The sequence below is a fragment of the Pipistrellus hanaki genome (assembly GCF_964339955.1).
Source record: "Pipistrellus hanaki genome assembly, chromosome: X".
NCBI lineage: Eukaryota > Metazoa > Chordata > Mammalia > Chiroptera > Vespertilionidae > Pipistrellus > Pipistrellus hanaki.
Genome location: NC_140524.1, coordinates 39,437,571 through 39,457,704, shown reverse-complemented (window position 1 = coordinate 39,457,704; position 20,134 = coordinate 39,437,571). Strand labels below are relative to the sequence as shown.

The 20,134-nt window shown below is 40.6% G+C and overlaps 1 protein-coding gene and 1 long non-coding RNA gene across 4 annotated transcripts in view; one reads left to right on the top strand and one right to left on the bottom strand.

Moving 5' to 3' along the window:
* The window catches only part of LOC311615093, a 629,078-nt gene that overhangs the window by 455,672 nt on the left and 153,272 nt on the right, over positions 1–20,134 (top strand). The window lies entirely within an intron of this gene.
* Positions 12,471–20,134, bottom strand: part of IL13RA2 (interleukin 13 receptor subunit alpha 2) — a 110,754-nt gene continuing 103,090 nt past the window's right edge. For all 3 annotated transcript variants that reach the window (XM_084870293.1, XM_084870292.1, XM_084870294.1), the window contains 3 exons: positions 18,584–18,728; positions 13,342–13,454; positions 12,471–12,614 (listed from right to left, as the gene is read on the bottom strand). In XM_084870293.1, coding sequence (XP_084726419.1) covers positions 12,564–12,614; positions 13,342–13,454; positions 18,584–18,728 — 309 coding nt within the window. In that variant the 3' untranslated portion in view covers positions 12,471–12,563. The remainder of the gene's footprint in view (positions 12,615–13,341; positions 13,455–18,583; positions 18,729–20,134) is intronic.

Here is a 20,134-nt window from a genome sequence, read left to right as displayed (position 1 = left end):
GAAAGAAGTAAAAAAGAGGAACATAGCTATAAAGGATAAAATATTGATAGCTATAAATATATAGCTATCAATAATCACTCAAAATATAAATGGTTTAAATATTCCAATAAAGAGACATAAGGTTGCTGAATGGATAAGAAAACAAACCCAATATATATACTGTCTACAAGAGACCTACCTCAGAATGAAAGACACACAGACTGGAAGTAAAGAGAGGGAAAAAATATTTCATGCAAATATCTTTTAAAAGCTGGGCTAACAATATGTTCATCAGACAAAATTACTTTAAAACAAAATCTATAAGAAACAAAGAAGGACACTACATAATGATAAAGTGACCAGTGCAACAAGAGGATATAACCCATGTAAAATTTATGCAACCAACATAAGAGCATGGACATACAGGGGTGGGAAAAAGTAGGCTTAAAGTTGTGAGTACTCAAAACACAGGGTTTATTCCTTTAGTATTTTTAATTATTGTATTATTTTCCATATAAACAACTGGAAACCTACTTTTGTCCCACCCTGTATATAAAGTAAATTTTCATGGCTGGCCAGGTGTGATGCATTGGTTTGAGCATCAGGTTATGAACCAGGAGGTCACAGTTTAATTCCCAGTCAGGGCACATGCCCAGGTTTCAGGCTCAATCTCCACTGTGTGGTGTGCAGGAGGCAGCTGATCAATGATTCTCTCTCATCATTGATGTTTCTATCTCTCTCTCTCCCTCTCTCTTCCTCTTTGAAATCAATAAAAACATAGTTAAAAAACATTAAAAACAACAATGAAAATAAAGTAAAATTTCATGGACATAAAGGGAGAGATAGACAGTAATACAGTCATAGAAAAGAATTTTAATACCACATTCACATTAATAAATAGATTTATCAGACCTAAAATCAACAAGGAAACAGTGGCCTTAAAAAACACACTACATTAGACAAATTTAATTGATGTTTGCAGAGCATTTCACACAAAAGCATTTCCTTGTTGATTTTCTGTCTGGAAAATCTATTTATTAATGTGAATGTGGTATTAAAATTCCCTACTATGACTGTATTACTATCTATCTCTCCCTTTATGTCCATGAATTTTTACTTTATTTTCATTGTTGTTTTTAATGTATTTTAACTATATTTTTATTGATTTCAAAGGAGAAGAGAGAGGGAGAGGGAGATAGAAACATCAATGATGAGAGAGAATCATTGATCAGCTGCCTCCTGAACACCCCACACTGGGTATTGAGCCAGAAACCTGGGCATGTGCCCATGAAATATTTTCTGGAACGACCATGTTAGGACACAAAACAAATCTCTATAAATTTAAAAAGATTAAAATCATATCAAGCATCTTCTCTGAGCACCATGTTATGAAACTATAAATCAATTACAAGAACTAAACTGGAGAAAATACAAGGAGCCTAAATAACATGTTACTAAACAATGAATGGGTTTACAATGAGTTCAAGAAAGAAGTCAAAAGTTACAGTAAGACAGATGAAAACAGGATCACAGCATCTTCATTCAGTTTTGACTTAGAATAGGATCCTGGGTGATTCCTGCTATGAAAGGTGTTATTTCTTATTTGCTATGAGGTTATACAGGTACCAGTTCAAACTGAGGGGCTAGTGTGGATAAAAGGGGCCACATGCTAACCTGACAGACTCAGGGAAGGCCTTCTTGGCAGTCTTGCAAACTCAGTGACCTAAAGTAACCACAAAGATGGTCTGAAATTTAACTAAATGCAGTTGTTATGGGTAGTCACATCGTAGGCCAATATCTTCACTGACAAGGTCAATCTTTACTGTAACTGAGCCTATCTGTCTTTTTGCATCTATGATAACACTAGAAGCCCAGTGCACAAAATTCATGCATGAAGAACCTCAGCCCGACCTGCACCCTCTCACAATTCAGGACCCTTTGGGTAACTTGTAACTTCTTTTTTCCGGGGCCCCTTGGGACATAACCTAATGTGCCTGGGTGCCAGGACAGATACCACAAATTCTTTCATTGTTATCATGTTACCTGGTGACTGTTGGCTATCCTACATTCATCTAATTATAGTATGAGTCTATCATTTTATTTTTTATCCAATCCCAGAGATTTCCCCCACTTTATTTTCTCCTGCCTTTCTAATCTATCACTAATGTATTTCATATAACCCACCTATGTTTCCTCCTTTAATTGCAATGTAGAAAAATAGATGAAAATCCACCATTCTCCCAATCCATTGAGATACTGCTTCCTGGCAATTGTGAACAGTTTGGCTCAAATAAACTCACAAAAATTCTTTACAGGTTTGAATGTTTTTACATTAATATTAGGAAGCCCCAAATAGCAGAAGACAGATAGATAAGAGGGTAATGTGACTCAGGGCACTGTGTAACAGGCATTTGGGAAATATTCAATGCCTTGAAACTCTATCATCATGCAAAAGTAAAAACAATAAGAGTTCAAAAGCTTCAATTTAAAAAAATCAAGGTCATATTATTGAAAGGTTAATAAACTTACACAGCTAGAAGGCCAATAGGTTCCACTGGTCTTTTTGCAAGGTCCAAATCTGTCTAGATTTGGTTCCACTTGGTTGTCACATCCACTTATTGGGGAAACTCTGTAACCACAGAAACAGCTCAAACTGGTCCTGTCCTGTTTATAACAAGACCCGGAATCAAAATTTGAACCTTGGATACCCCACTTAAAAATAACCCTTGTGCACACCACTCACACTTGTGAACCCTTAACTACTCCCCCACATGAAACTAAAAATCAGGACATAACAAGAACCTGAATGCTGGAACACGAGATATGCACACTTCCCCCGCACATTTTAGGGAGACACAGGAGGACGATCTCTGCGTGAGCGTGGGTGGTTACCACATTGGTAAGTAGGGTAGTCCACCCGGCACCTTTATCTGTGCCCATACACAGGAAGGTAACTTCTCACTCCTTGTGAGAGGCAACCTCTCACTCCTTGTGAGTGAGAGGCAACCCTCACTCTTAGTTTATGAGTCAGAGCTCCCTGCACCCTTGGCTAGAAGAGGGGATGCCCCACTAGCAAGGGAGAGTCACAGAGACACCCTTGGCTAGGAGGGGGATGTCTCCACCGGCAACGGATAATCACAAAGGATATTGAATGTCCTTTCATGAGTTACAAGAATACTAGATGCTAGACATCCCAGCAAGTGTTTTTTTGTTGTTTTGGTGGTGGTTTTGTTTTTTTGTTTTTTTATGTTTTACATACAAATAGGAAGCACATCTTCTTACCCACAAGCAATGAAGGAAAAGTACCGGACTTACTTTTGTACCCATGCTTGGCCCCAGCACCAACTAGCGATTGGGAAACCTAGCCCCCAGAGGTAAGTTTTAGTTATAACACTCTCCTGCAGTTAGATCTTTTCTGTAGAAAAGATGGGAAGGATAGGAAGTAGTCAGAAGTCCCATATGTCCAGGCTTTCTTTACTCTAAGGGACAAGCCATAGCTATACAGGAACTGTAAACTTGATCCCTCGCTCCTAGCAATAACAACCTAAAATCCACCAAAGAAAAAGGCAAAGGTCACACCTCTGCCAAGGGCTGGGCCAACCTTAACTTGACCCAAGACAGATGGAGGGTCTGGTCATACTTTAGCCCAGATCCCCTTCTCACTCTGGGACATGAGACAAATAAAAGGTGATTTAGAAAAGTTCTCAGAAGACCCTGACAAATATATTAAAATCTTCCAAAACCTCATTCAAATGTGTAATCTCTCATATAGAGACATCATGCTCATATTAAACCTGACCCTCTCAGCTTCTGAAAAGCAAACTATATTAGAAAAAGTAAAAGTACTTAGGAATGAATATTTTATTACTTATGCACAGGGAATAACAGACTCTGAGAAAGGAAAATAAATTTCTTAATAGGACAGGAGGCATTCCCTCCTGTAGACCCTCAATAGGACCCTGAAACCAAGAGATAGAAAATAAAACACTGCCAGTTCTATATTATAGATGGCCTCAGATGTAATAAAACAAAGTATGTTAATTACTCAAAACTAATCACCATTACTCAAGGAGCTGACGAAAACCCCTTGGCTTTTTAAGAAAGGCTCAGGGAAGCATTGGTTAAGTACACCAACATTAGCACAGATACAGATTCAGAATTGGGACAACTCATTTTAAAGGACAAATTTATCACTCAGATGGCCCTAGACACCAGGAGAAAGTTGTAAGAATTGGCAATTGGTCCCAAGAAACCTATCTCATAAAAGAGTAATATGCAAATTAACCATCACTCCACTATGCTCACCAGCCACACCCACCAGCCAATCAGGAGCAAATGTGCAAATTAACCCCAACGAAGATGGCTGCTGCCATAGAGCAAACAGAAGGGAGGCTTGGAATTCCCTGGCAATAGAGGAAACCAAGCTTTCCACACACCCTGGTGGGCCCAGGCCTTCATTCAAGGCAACAAAGTTTCAATTATAGAAAATAAATAAATCCCCAAATAAATGGTGATAGCCACAGAGCTGGAGAGAACAAGAGGCTAGGGTTGCTCCTGCCAATGGAGGAAGCCAAGCTTTTTGCCTGCCATGGCCTGTCTTGGCCTCTGCTTAAGGCTACGAAGTTTCAATTGTAGGAAATAAATAAATCCCAGATACCAGGGCCTCCATTTGGGTTGCTGGGGGTAATGTTTAGCCTGCAAACCACTACAGGCCCCTCACCCACGCAGCCCCTCACCCCAAGAGAACCCCCACCCTGATCTGGGACACCCTTCAGGGCAAACCAGCTGGCCCCCACCCATGCACCAGGTCTCTATGTTATCTAATAAAAGAGTAATATGCAGATTGACGATCACTCCAACACATAAGATGGCTGCCCCCATGTGGTCAAAGATCCTGCTCCCATGTGGACACAAGATAGCCACCACAAGATGGCTAGCAGGGGAGGACAGTTGGGAGAAACCAGTCCTGCAAGGGAAGGCAGTTGAGGTTGATAAAGCCTGCAGGGAAGAGCAGGTGGGGGGGACCCAGACCTCCAGGGGAGAGCAGTTGGAGGGGACCAGGCCTGCAAGGGAGGGCAGTTACAGGTGACCATGCCTGCAGGGGAGGGCAGTTAGGGGCAAACAGGTTGGCAGGGGAGCAGTTAGGCATCAATCAGGCTGGCAGGGGAGTGGTTAGGGAGTGATCAGGCTGGCAGGCATGTGAGCAGTTGGGAGCCAGCAGTCCTGTATTGTGAGAGGGATATCCCAGATTGGAGATGGTACAAGCTGGGCTGAGGGACACCCTCCCCCCACATGCATGAATTTCATGCACCGGTACTCTTGTGCTTCAAAAAATCTCCTGAAAGTTGCCACCTCTGTGTTCTGTAATAAAGACCAGCAGGAGGAAAAGAGAAGAAACAAGAAAGACCAGGACGAGGCTACTAAGAACCTCCAGTCAGGACCCGAAGGTAGGCAGGCAGCCTCAGTCACCTGTTACAACTACAGACAGGTTAGACATATGCACTTGAATTATCCCACAGGGCATGGTGGACCTCAGAAGACCTGTACTGTCTGTCAAGAAAATCACTGGAAGTCAGACTGCCTCTGGAGACAGAGGTCTCCTGTAGGGAGTGACTATAGGGCAGTGGTTGGCAAACTACTGCTTGCGCACTGGCTGCAGTTTGCTGCTCTGTTGACTAATGAGTTTGCCAACCACTGCTAGACTAAATGTTACCATGTAGTTGGAAGCTGTAAGGATTAGGCAATTGTGGCATATTGTGTGCAAAGAGGTAAAGGGTAGTATATGACAGTGGTCAGCAAACTCATTAGTCAACAGAGCAGCAAACTGTGGCTCGCGAGCCACAGTTTACTGACCACTGCTATAGGGTTAAGCCTGGGACTGACCTGTTGGCAAAACCACAAACAAGTCCCAGCTTAGAGGACACAGCCCTCTTAGCATAATTAAGCTTGACCTTATGAAGCTCCCTAGATCCTTACTGGATAGCTAATGGGCTGTGGGAGGTGCAGCAAGTGGTGCCAAAACAAGTGAAAGTCACAAGAATATTGTAACTATGGTGACCACTACCTTGTTTACCTCTGACTATAAAACAAAGGCTCAGCTTGCCCTCTGAATCTGTTCTGTGGTCTCAGCCAGGCACAGAAGATCCACCTAGACCCAGATTATTATCTTTGTCTGTCTTTTCTACATCCTTTGCTGCCCTCCCTCAGGCTTGTGGAACCCTCGGCTGTGCTGGCACAGCACAGTTCCCTGGGGCAGGACTGGTCATCCAGCTGGCCCAACAGGACTAATGGGGCCCACGGTCTTCCAAACTGGCTCCTCATAGGACTGTCATTTCCACCCAGGAGCCCCAGGTAAGCCTGACAATTGGGGGTAATGAAATTAATTTCCTCTTTGATGCTGGAGCCACTTTCTCTGTACTCCTATCAAACCCTGGTAAATCGTTCTCAGAGGCTGTAGCTGTTACAGGCATGTCTAGGAAGCAGATAGAGAAGTAATTTTTCTCAGCCTTTATAGTGCAGCTGGGGTAAGTTGCTCCTTTCCCATGCATTCCTGATCATACAGAAAGCCTCATATACATACATCAAAGGCAATATCCTCTCAAGCTTGAAGCTAGAGAAGGACTCAAGATTATAATAGATAATCTATTTTAGAAGCCCAATATTTATTGAAATTATGTTATTGTCCTTACAATGCTCCCATCTCAGGAATACAAAAACCTAATAAGGAATAAGAACTAGTTCAGGACTTACAACTAATAAATGAAGTAATACTTCCCATTCACCCCATTGTCAGCTATAGAGAAGTAACACTCTTTCCCAACTAATCAAGGAGGTCCCAAAAGGACAGCCTCTCTGTTTTAGTCTGGAAACCCAAGACTGAGCAAACTTTTAAACTAAAAAGGGCCCTTTTACAGGCCCCAGTTTTAAGTCTCCTAATAGGTCAGCAACATCAACTCCTGGATCCACCTGTCTCAAGTAAAGCCTTGAATACCAGCACAGGAGAAGCATGAAGCTGTATTGCCATCCACTGAATCATCAGATTTCTACTTGTGTAAGCCTCTGGAGGACCTAAAATTTCTCTTTCAAAAGAATCCTAAAGAGCTAATGAGTACCAAATAAGTAATATGCTCTCGTATTTCTGGATAATCATTGTTTTCATCTTTCTAATAGTGCTTATTTTGTCTTTTTATGAGTGTCATCAAAACCCTAGGCTGGTACCAGGAGGAGACCTTTTCTGCCCTTGCTGGAACACAGAGACATCATAAAATACTCCTACTTATAGCCCCCCCCCCTTTTTAAATAAATCTTTATTGTTCAGATTATTACAAATGTGTTCCTCTTCCCCCCCCCCTATTTCTCCCCTCCACCAAGTTCCCACCCCACCCTCTGTCCTTTCCCCATCGCCCATTGTCCTCATCCATAGGTGTACAGTTTTTTTCAGTCTCTTCCCGCACCCCCACTCCTCTTTTCCCCAAGAATCATCACTCTGATTCTATTATGTTCACCAGTTAATATTGTTCATCAGATTTTTTAATTCCCTTGGTTTTTAGATTCACTTGTTGATAGTTATGTATTTGTTGTTCATAATTTTTATCTTTATCTTCTTCCTCATCCTAAATAACCCCCTGCAGCAATTCATATAATTCTTGTTTGGCGGTGATGAACTCCTTTAGCTTTTTTTTATTTGTGAAGCTCTTTATCTGGCCTTCGATTCTGAGTGATAGCTTTGCTGGGTAAAGTATTTTTGGCTGTAGATTCTTCTATTCATCACCTTGAATATTTCTTGCTATTCCCGTCTGGCCTGCATGGTTTCTGTTGAGAAATCAGCTGACAATCGTATAGGTGCTCCTTTATAGGTAACTACCTGCTTTTCTCTTGCTGCTTTTAATATTCTCTCTTTGTCTTTTGCTCTTGGAATTTTAATTATGATGTGTCTTGGTGTGGTCCTCCTTGGATTCCTTTTGTTTGGGATTCAATGAGTTTCCTGGACTTGTAAGTCTACTTCTTTCCCCAGGTGGGGGAAGTTTTCTGTCACTATTTCTTCCAGTATTCTTTCGGTATCTTGCTCTCTCTCTTCTTCTGGGATCCCCATAATTCTGATGTTGGTTCGCTTGAAATTGTCCCAGAGGTTTCTTACACTATCTTCAACTTTCTGGATTCTCTTATCTTCTTGTTTCTGTGGAGGAGTGTCCTCTGGCTCTTTGTGTTCTAAATCTTTGACTTGATTCTTGCGATCTTCCAGTCTGTTTTTAGGATTCTGTGTAGTTTTTTTTTTTTTTTTTTTTTTTTTTTTTTTATTTCAGACAATGTTTTCTTCATTTCTAGTTGATCCCTTATTATTTCTAGTTGCTCCCTTTTCATATCCTCATAGGTCTCATTTATTTTATTGGTGTTTTTTAGGATATTCTTGAATAACCTTATAACTGTAGTTTTGAATTCAATGTCCAATCTTTTCTTTTCCTCCATCTCCTTCCTTTGTGTCCTGCCTCTTGTCTGCATTTTAGTTGGTTCCCTGATTTGATGAAATAGTTTTGTGTTCTAGGTGTTCTGGTAGAGCCCAGTAGCACAGCCTTCCCAGTTATCTGCGGTGGACAGTCTTGGTGCAGCCCTTTATGGGCTGTGTGTGCAGTCTTGTTGTTAAGCCTTGCATATTGTCAGTATCACTGGGAAGGGTTGATCTCCAAGCCAGTTGGCTGTGAGGATCAGCAATGTCTCAGCTAGGAGGGCTTCTGTACTTCGCTTGGATGGGGCTGGGTCTCGGCATGGCGCAGACAATCTTTGGTTCCTTGTCAGTCTTGCCTTAGAAAAGTCCTGTTCATGGTGAGTCTCACCAGATTGGTTGCAGGCACACGCACCTTTTTGGTAAAGGCGTAGACAAGCTTTGAATTCAGGCCAGTTCCTCTTTAGAGAAAGCCAGCCTCTGAGAGAGCTTCTGTGCTCAGCTTGGATGGGGCGGAGTCTCAGGGTGGTGCAGACAAGCTTTGTTTTCCTGTCAGCTCCTCCCCAAGTGGCTCCTCCCCAAGTCCCACAGTAATGGCCTCTGGCTTCACACACCTCTGAGAGATCTCCGCCCACTGCCTGACAGCCTGGCCTCTCCCTGCCTGGGGCCCTCTATCAGAGCAACCGGGTGATTCTGTTTTCCTCTCGAACAAGAAAGCCAGTTGCATGTGCTAGCTGTCCGTCCTCTCAGCGCTCCAGGAGCAAGCCAGTAGCGAACTCAGCCAGGCCGCCCTCTCTGTGCACCAGGAGCAAGCCAGCAGCAATCTTGGTCCAGCCCTTCCTCTCCCCATGCTGGAAGTAAGCCAGCACCTTTTCACACACATAGCTCTCCGTACCTTCACAGTTCCCGAGGCTCAGCGTGCCCTCTCTCTCCCTCCAAGATGGCAGGACCTCCTCTCAGCTAGCAGTCTGGTGCTTCAGGGCAATGCCTCCTCTGTTTTCCAGTTATAAATTCAAATTTGTTGTGGTAGGCTGCATTAGAGTGTCTACCCTATGCCGCCATCTTGGTTTCTCTTTATAGCCCTTTTCTTTACCTCCTATACAAATCACCAACACCAACCTAAGCAGAACTATCTCTCAAGTATCTGAGAATACTAGCCAAAACTTTAGGGACATTCAAAGGTCTACAGATTCTTTAGTACACATAGTCCATATTCACAAAGAAGCTCTTGGTTATCTACTAGCTGAACAGGGCAAAATCTCTGCCATGATTAACACTTCTTGCTGCATCTACATAAAACCCTCTAAGGTGGTAAAGTAATGAACAACTTGAACCCCTCAACAAGCAACCTGACTGAACATAAAAGGCCTCACAATCTCTCTCCTCAGAAATTTAGAAACAAATTAAAGAAATAATACCATCCTAAAAGGCTAGTTAGACCCTTTTCTTGGCCCTCTGTGCATACTTTCTTATGACTCATCTTTAACCATTGCCTGTCTAATCTTTTGGTATGTTTCATATCCTCAAGTTTAGAAACCCTGAAGCTACAGATGGTCCTCCAAATGAAACTGCAGATGGAGGGTGCTGATTCTTTCTTCCATGGACCCCTAGATCGTTCACCTCTGATTGGACCCTAACTGCTGCCCCAAACAACATCCATTTGGCAGCAGATAGTCAGAAAGAGCAGTATCCCTTGTCCACAATAGCAATTTGGATTTCCTAATCAGAGGGGAGACTGAAAGGGTTAGCTAGCTAGTTTAATTAGGCAAGTTTAGAAAGTTTTAGAAATGAAAGGGATCTATAGGGAAGGAATATATAATGGAGACTTGAAGATGCCAGGGTGTTTATCTTACTTGTACAGAGAGTAGAGAAATGGAATAGGCAAACAGAAATATATCTGACCCATGCAATTAAAGACAGGCATAAACCAAAGGCATTTCGGGCCTGAGCAATTAAAGTGACCATAAGTTAGGCCAAAAGTAGCCCTGACCTGAGTAACTGGGAGGGCCATAAGATAAGGCTTGCTCTGCTGACACAATTGGGAGAGATATAAGATAAATTAACAGTGACTCCAACCAACAAGATAAGAGGGAGAGAAAATGAGGGACACCATGTGAGATTTGAGCTTTGAAAACTAATTCTATGTAGCAAAATGACCAATAAGAAGATGTCAGATTCAGACAAAGTGTAGAGGGCCTCCTAGGAAGGCACATGGACATTTCTTTAAATTGTCAGCTGAGCCCGAGGCACTGGCAGAGTTCCTGTCTCTGGTTACACCCCTCCCAAGAAGGTGGGGGGTGTTATTCAGTTTCTGACTTACCTTTGTCCAGGTGTCAGCAGGGGCAGGTATAGATATGTAAATCCAGTAATGCTAGGGTCTAGTTAAGAATGCAAATAAGCTCCTTTGATCCTGAATTTTGGTGTTATTTCTTGGTATTTTGGGATGTAAAAATAAACCGGCTGTGTGGCTCAGGTAGGGTTCCTGCTACCTCTCCATCAGAGAGAGAATGGCGCCCACCTAGCTCTCAGCTTGATGAATCTATTTTTGCCTCTGGTCTCTTTCTTTAATTTCTTAATCCCCAGCTCCTCCATTCAGGAACCTCACTGTTTTTCCTTTTCTGTGATGGAGATGGACTTGGAAAAGAGACAAACTCCCCTCAACCCCTCTATCCCCCCACACCCCTCCAGGCCCCCATTGTCCCCCCCCACCCAACAAAGAACCGCAGCCTATTTAATGCCTCAAGACAAAGAAAGCAATGGTCACCCTTCTCAGGGTTCTCTCTATCCATCCAGGAGGGACAGAGTTTTAGGCCTAGAATTTAGAATTAGGTTTTAGAGGTATTGTCTGCTTACAATAAAGTTTCTGTACTTTTCACCTATCACTTTCTTTGTGGCTTCATTCTTCGAAACCATTGAGACAAGAACCCAGGAATTCAGTACGTTCCAATTCATTTTTTCACGTTTTACTCTCAAACTTTTATTGTGTAGTTTGTGACATTTGAATTTTTCAAACATGATATCTAGTCATTTTATTATTTCCAGTCTTTTATGCTTGCATTCCTCTCACTTATTTCATTAAATGTGAAGCATACTACTTTAAACTGTGAATGTATTTAAAGCTTCTTCTGATGAATCCTCTATAGTTTGTTTATAAAGGCAAACAACCTTATTCATGAACACTTTCATTTCAACTGCAATTTTTTTTTAAATTAGACTCTCACCTTTCAAGACTGAACACTATCTCTATGGCTTAATGCAAATTGCAACATCACATTATTTTATTAATGCCGTAGGCAGTTATATAGGCATGAGCAGGGTAGGAAAGATAGGCCAGGTGAAGAGGGTCACCAAGGTGGAGAGCCTGGGTGCCTAGCAATGGGCAACCACTCCCTTAAGCATTAACCACCGGAGATGACAGCTAGGCCTCAGCTCTGTTTCAGCCCCAGGCCCAGTAAAGAAGCAAAACAAGGTGAAAGGATGCTTTGACTGACATCAGGACCAGCTTCATTGACTAATGAGCCACTCCCCTAGTGCCAACCAATCAGTGGAGACAAAGACTTGAGAAAGCTGATGAATATTCTATTGAAATCCTCCACTGAGACCTCAAATAAAAGCCCTCAGGATGAAGGACCAGCATGGTTCTCACTATGGAGCATACCCTGTGGTTCCTCACCCCCAACTTTCCCCAGGACACGGGCACTTTCTCTCTTTTATGAGGCATGCCCAAAGTTCATATCTCTCTCCCTCATTCTCTTAAGCACCAAAGGCCCTTCTACTACTCTTGTGATACTCTAAATAATTTGAGTCTTAGCTCTGAATTATTTATTCTCTTAGCCAGAACTCAAGAACTGAGGTTGCTGAACTGAGGTTAACACCAGGTAGCATATTTCTACTACTATCATTTAATACATCAATGAATAGAATCTGACCCATCCCTTGACTTTTGAATGTGCAGCACTCTCACCATGGATTAATAAGGAAAAACCCACATGTGAATAGAATCTGGAAAATGTTGAAGTTTTGAGTGCTCTAAATACTTAAATACAACAATGCCTTTATAATCAAATTTATTCAACACTTGTAGAGAAAATTCAGTTCAATAAGACTCATAGTTAACATTTGGCCATAAGACGAAACGACTGAGTCAACAGAGTGTCTCTTGACGAGAAAAAACTTCTTGTTTTTTCTGTAAAATCTGAAATTAAAAGAGAGCTTCATTATCAACAAATAGTCATTAATAACACAAACTATTTGACTTAATAAATCACAGGAATATGCAAAATAAAAAGCATTCAGCAGAGAAATAAAGTGAAACCTTTCATACACATTCACAGCTCTCTTTATCTTTAAAAGACTTGACTTTGAGATATTTTCCTCCAAGTCATCATTCTTCCTGAAATCCCTCTAACCCACAGTGACTCACTTTCTGAAATTCTATTACATTATCTGTACAACTCAAATAGCAATAATCTAAAATCAGCTCATAATACAGGTTATATTTTTGTATGAATTTTATCTCCATCAACTACAAAATGAGCTCTGGCACCCTGGTTTTGAATTTCTGTGATCCTTTGTCTATGGTACTATATTTCAGAGAATGTCCATTATAAGTCACTTTATCCTTTCTTTTCTCCAGTAACTCTTTCCTTGTATTTTCCCTAATCTAAAGGTAAATAGTATATTGTGTTATAAAGCATTATTCTTTTATTTCAGAAAAAGTAAATCCACCTCAAAATGTAGCTTTTTAAGGTTAATTTTTAAATTGTTATATTTTCTGAAGACATTCTCATAATCCATATATCAATTGTACACTCAGAGTGTGCAGGCAAAATCATAAAATGCAGGGCCATCAGTCGTAAATGCAGGACATATTTTTGTTATCTACTGTCCCATAGTGGGCATTATAATGTTATACAACTTACCATTCTCTGTAAAGCTTTTTGCTTATTCATAAGCATATAAGTTATTATCAAAATTAAAAGTAAGATAAAAGCAAATGGTATCAAGAAAGCTAAGATTTCATCCTGCTGGAAACCTGGGTGGAAAAAATCACACGAAAAGGGGGAAGGGTTAGATGTTTAGAGTTATTTTGAAAAAAAAATTACAATAATCTAGTAAATGATGAAGAGCTGAGTTCTAACTCAGAAACTGCTGCATCTTTGCCATTGCATACATACCACAGTTCTGTTAGGTAAAGCATTACTTTCATTTATGCACTTTTTATATAGGACAACTACCTTACTGGGCTGTGACATCTCTACATTTCACTTGGAAAAATAGTTCCCCAAAGCCCAATTCTTATTTTCTAATATGTTTTGTTTAAAAAACGACCTTGTAAATTTTTCTTTTTTTTAATTTTTTTTTATTTTTACATATTTTAATGATTTTTTTTTGCCCCGCTCCCTCCCTCCCACATATCCCCTCCCTCCCCAGAGTTTTATGTCCATTGGTTGTACTTATATGCATGTATACAAGTCCTTCGGTTGATCTATTATCTCCCCCAGATCCTCCTCCCCTCCCCGCTGTAATTTGACAATCTGCTTGTGGCTTTACTGTCTCTATATCTATCTTTTGGTAGTGATAAGATAAACATATCTTATGTATCTCTTTACTCTTAATAAGTCAAATGTTTATATCATATAATGCTATAGTGAGCAAGAGCTGGTCTTCAATAAAAGTCCAATAATAGATCTAGTCTTTAAAGGGCATGATTTTAAAGTTGTCTCACATTTCAGTGACTAAAGAGATATGTTTTTTCTCTTTTAGGGATGAACTTTTATTGGTTCTTCTACATAGCAAAAAAAAAAAAATAAGCAGTAACTAGACAGCCTTAAAAAGTAACCTATCTGATGCAGCTCAGTGGTTGAGCATCGACCTATAAACCAGGAGGTCACATGTCCAGGTTGTGGACTCAATCCCCAGTAGGGAGCATGCAGGAGGCAGTTGATCAATGATTCTCTCATCATTGATGTTTCTATCTCTCTCTACCTCTTCCTTCCTTTCTGTAATAAATAAAACATGTTTAAAAACAAACAAAAAGACAAAGCCTGTCCTTCAAAACTAGTATCTCTCACTTGTTTTGTAGTACTACTAGAGAGCATGAAACCTAGGCCTTACCTGCACTTAAACCTACCTACCCCAACCTTATCTTTCTCTTTGTCTTATTCACTTAGGATCTTATTTTGTACTAAGTTAAATTCATATGGTCAGTTCAGTTAAGATTTGCAAGGATATAATCCAGAGAAATGACTAATAATGTAAGTTTTTGGCATGCAAAAAAGAGTGGAAAAGTAGGCTTCTTTTGTGAAGTTCCAGTTGCTTTCTCTCTCTATAGAATCAATCCAAGCGCAGCCAGCATGGCTAAGTGGTTGAGCTTCAACCTATGAACCAGGAAGTGACAGTTTGACTCCTGGTCAGGGCACATACCTGGGTTGTGGACTCCATCGCCAGTAAGGGGCATGCAGGAGGCAGCCAATCAATGATTCTCTCTCATCATCCATGTTTCTATCTCCCCCTTCCTTTCTGAAATCAATACAAACTTGTTTTTGTTTGTTTGTTTGTTTGTTTGTTTTTTAAATAGCTTTAAGCCCTAGTTAGTTTGTTTCAATGGATAGAGCATCTGCTGTGGATGGAAAGGTCCCAGGTTTGATTCTGGTCAAGGGCACATGCCCGGGTTGCAAGCTCAATCCCCCTAGTAGGGGGAATGCAGAAGGCAGCTGGTCAATGATTATCTCTCATCATTGATGTTTCTATCTCTCTCTCCCTCACCTTTCCTCTCTGAAATCAATAATAATAATAAAAAATAGCCTAAAGAACTAAGACCAATTTTACCATGAGATAAACTACCAAAATAAAAATTTTTGTTAACACTTTAGGAACAGCTTTTTGTCCAGTACAATCAATTTTTCTAGAATATTTGCTTATTTCAATTAGCTAATTTAAATTACTCTGAAAACTTGACTACTATTTTACTGTCAATTTTAATACCCTAACAACAATCTTATTTTACCCTATAAATATTAGTGAAAAAGATTATTTGCCTTCATGAGTAGGCCCTGAGCATTCCTGGTGCTAGGCTGGATTTAGATATCAAAAACCCACTTCCCCACACCATGGGTACATCATGGCTGACATGTACGCATAAGGAACTGTTTGACATTTAAATTGGAACTCAAAAGAACTGTTGGCCCAGAAACTCACTACAGACTGATTTGTTTGCCTCTCAGCATAACCATTATTGCTTATCTCATTTTTGGTTCTTATAAGTGTATTTCTTGTATCATATGATCTCACTCATTTAGGGGAAATAATAAATAACATGAGCTGATGAAAAAAACAGACCTGGAGACAGGGAAGCATCGATCAGACTGTCAAACCTCAGAGGGAAGGTAGAGGAGGGGGAGGGTAAAGGGGAGAGATCAACCAAAGGACTTGTATGCATGCATATAAGCCTAACCAGTGATCATGGACAACAGGCTGTGGGGGCATACGTGGGGAAAGGTTTGGGATGGGAGTGGAGGGATGAGGACAAATATGTGATACCTTAATCAATAAAGAAATTAAAAAAAAAAGAACTAAGACCACATGCATATTAGGAAATTGTTGACTCTTAACCCAAAGTTATTAAGAATTTACCAAGAGAAACCCATCAGGGAAAAAGAAATCTCAGTCATCAATATCATGGTTAAGACTACATGTAAAATACAGAAAAAGGTGTATATTTTGAGGATCTGGCTAAAAACTCACTATAAACTATGAATTGACAAATAACAAGATATTTAAGACACGACTTTCTCAATGCCATTCCCATGGAGGCCAGATTTTTTATAGCAGTGATTTAAAAAAAAAAAAAAAAAGTAGAACCAGTAGGTGCTCGTTCTGATTTCATATGATCTCTTGGTTAATTGAGTTCTCCATCTGTTTATTTTTTCTTCATAGCCCTTACTGATTATATGATATATTTGGCTTCCTTGTTGCTTATCTCTACTCAACTTGGGAATAAAATATATATTTCATGAGGACAGGGGTTGTTTTTTAATTGCTGTATCTCTTATGCCTAAAAAGTGTGCTTAATAAATATTTGATAAGTCAAAGAGAACAATGTTAGCAGTATATTAATAGATATAAATATAAGTAGTCAAACAAGAATCCTATATAATAAAATCCCAGGTGATGTCTCACAACGTTATCACAAGATGGCTGCTGTGATGTCATCACAAGATGGCCACCACAAGATGCTCACCACAAGATGGCTGGAAGGGGAGTGCAGTTATGGGTGATCTGGCTGGCAAGGGGAGGGCAGTTGTGGGTGAACAACTAGCAGGGGAAGGCAGTTGTGGGTGAACAGGCTAGCAGAGGAGGGAAGTTGGGGGCAACCAGGCTTGCAGGGGAGGGTAGTTGGGAATAACCAGGCTATCAGAGAGGACAGTTGGTGGTGACCAGGACTGCAGGGGAGGACAATAGGGGAGGACAGACTGTGGAGGAGGGCAGTTGGGGGTGAGATCAGGCCAGCAGGGGAAGGAAGTTGGGGGCAACCAGGGGAGGGCAGTTGGGGGGGGGGCAGGACTGTGGGGGAGGGCAATTAAGGGCTACCAGGATAGCAGAGGAGGGCAGTTGGGGGTCATCAGGCCATCAGAGGAGGGCAGCTGGGGGCAAGATCAGGCCATCAAGGGAGGGCAGTTGGGGGAGAGATCAGACCAGCAGTTGGGGGCCATCATGCCAGTAGGGGAGGGCAGTTACGGGCAACCAAGCCATCAGGGGAGGGCAGTTAAGGGGAACTAGGCCAGCAGGGGAGGGCAGTTTGGGGGGGCCAGGCCTGCAGAGGAGGGCAGTTTGGGATGATCAGGCCAACAGGGGAGCAGTTAGGTGTCAATCAGTTCAGTAAGGGAGTGGTTGGGGGAAATCAGGCAGCCAGGCAGGCTAGTGGTTAGGAGCCAGCAGTCCTGGATTGTGAGAGTGATGTCCAACTGCTAGATCAGGCCTAAACCGGTAGTCAGACAACCCCCAAGGGGTCCCAGATTGGAGAGGGTGCAGGCCAGGAGGGACACCTCCCCCCCAACATGCACACATTTCATGCACTGCGCCTCTAGTTTTAATATAATGAAACAGCATGAAAGGAGATGAAGGATAGATAGAAATGCCAGTATCTGTATCTATATTTGTATATATATTTCCTGTATATATATTTATATACCTATATACCTGAAAGAGCAATGTTAGTTAATTCATTGTAGGAAGCAGTTATAAGGTTAAGCCTCAGACTGACCTGCTGGCAAAGTTACAAACAAGTCCCAGCTTGGAGGGCACAGTCCTCTAAGCATAATTATGCTTGACCTTGTAATTGCTCCCTAGATCTTTCCTGGGTAGCTAATGGGCTGTGGGAGGGGCAGCAAGTGCTGCCAAAACAAGTGAAACTTACAACAACATTGTAGATTACCTTGTTTGTCCCTGATTATAAATAAAGCCTCAGCTTTGCAGTTTGGATCTGTTCTGTGGCCTCAGCCAGGCACAAAAGATCCACCTAGACCCAGCTTTTTCTCTTTGTCTATCATTTCTCCATCCTTCATTGCCCCTGTTCAGCTCGCCAAACCCTTGGCTGTGCTGGCATGGCACAATTTATTATATTTTGTCTCATTCTCAAGGCCTTTTTAGTTTATATTTCTATTTCAATATATATTTTATCATGTCACTTTAAATCAATGTTGGAAGGGAATGGAATATGTATTTTATTAATGATTTCATATTAATTAGAAAAATATTCATTAGACACAGTACTAGACACTCAAAAACAAGTATATGCTGATATATCTTTATTTTAAGATTTCTGTTCTCTTAAAAATTGAAAGCATAGAAATATATTTTTAATATAGGTTCCTCAAAAAAAGAACTAGTATGTTCTCTTTACTGACCATCAGAAACACAAAATTTTTGTTAATAGAAATATAACAAGGCACTTAATTAAACTAGTTAAATTATTCCTATTTAAAACTGAATATTAGATTTCCCATTAATCTATGTTCCATTGAGGTGCTTTCTAATTTATCTTCTCTGATTATAGGCTATATTATAGGCCTTTTGATTTCCATAATTACAAAATACACTGAAAGAAAATTAATTTTACTAGCAAATTTCTCATTATTTAGTTGCTGTTCTTTTATCTCATACCTCTCCAGCATTCTATTTCACTCCATTCACTCCAGATTCCATCATCTGCGCAATAAACATTAATTTTGCTTCTCACCAAAAAGCATATTTCTTGGCTTTCATTTGATGTTCTTGTGAAATACATTTCATTTTCAAATGTGGTAGACTAAAAGCCAAGGAAAAAATAAGATGGCATTATTTGATCTAATTGCAGCTACAACAATCTCATTTATTTTGTAAATTTCAAAGTGGGTTTTGTTACATAAGATATATGAATCAAATGATTACAAATGTATATATACCAAAATCCTAACAGGATTATCTCTGTAAGGCGGGTTCCTTTTTTTTTCTTCTTTTCCCTTCCTTATTTATATTTTACATTTTTTCTATAGTAACTAGAGGCCTGGTGCATGAAATTCATACACTCATGGGTGGGATGCCCTCTCACAGTCTAGGAGCCCTTGGGTAAGGTGACTAGATGTCCGCTTTTGGCGGGACAGTCCCGATTTCTAACAATTTGTCCCACGTCCCGCAGCGTTTTAAAAAAGTCCCAATTTTTGGAAAGAATGTATGACAAGCTAGGGAACGGCGGGAGAACGGGAAGGGAATATGCGGTTTTTGGCGGCCTTGTGGCTATTTAGCCAGAATACGAGTTTTAGATTATTTTTGTTAATTTTATAATGTTAAACTTTAATAATAACAATTATTGAGAATTGATTATCGAGAACTGCTTATCAAAGTTCGCAATGATGAAAACATTTTGTAACTGTCTCTCAGACGATACACATTGTCCTGCGTGTTAGTAAGCTAGTTAAACAAGTGATGTCATTACAAATCAGCTATTCAGATAATTTAGGTAAGTAATTTATTTATTTCATAAATACATAAATTTTCTTGAATTTAGCAGACAGAACTCATATTATTTATATTTTATTGTGGCGGCAAAAAGTCTAGACCCAGCCTTGAAAGTGACACAGCTTACGTTACAATTAAGTGTTGAGACTTTGAAAGCCATTTTATGTGTGAAATATAATTTAACAAATTCTTGTGAAAAATTTCATGACCTTTTAAACAATGACAGCAATCTACTAAAAGAAATTTTCACTCAAATGAGAAATATGCCAAAGAATAAAATAATACTATACATAATTTTTAATTTATTATATCTGTAAATTGTACTTATGTTGAAATTTTTTAAAAAATGACAATACTATTTTTGTATTCTATGAAAATTTTTGTTGCTCCATATAGACCACATTTTTAATCAAGAACCAACCCCCACCCCCTCCCCCAGTCAATGGTGTCCCGCTTTACCAATGTTAAAATCTGGTCACCTTACCCTTGGGGGATGTCTGAGTGATGGCAGGGAGCAGGCCTAAGCCATCAAGGAGCACTTCTGGGGAGGTGGGAGAGGCTCTCACAGCCACCACCACTGTGCTCGCCTGCTGTGAGCCTGGCTTCTGGCTGAGCTGTGCTCCCCCTGTGGGAGCGCACTGAACACCAGAGGGGCAGCTCCTGTGTTGAGAGTCTGCCCCTTGGTGGTCAGTGTGCATCATGACTGGTCATTCAGCA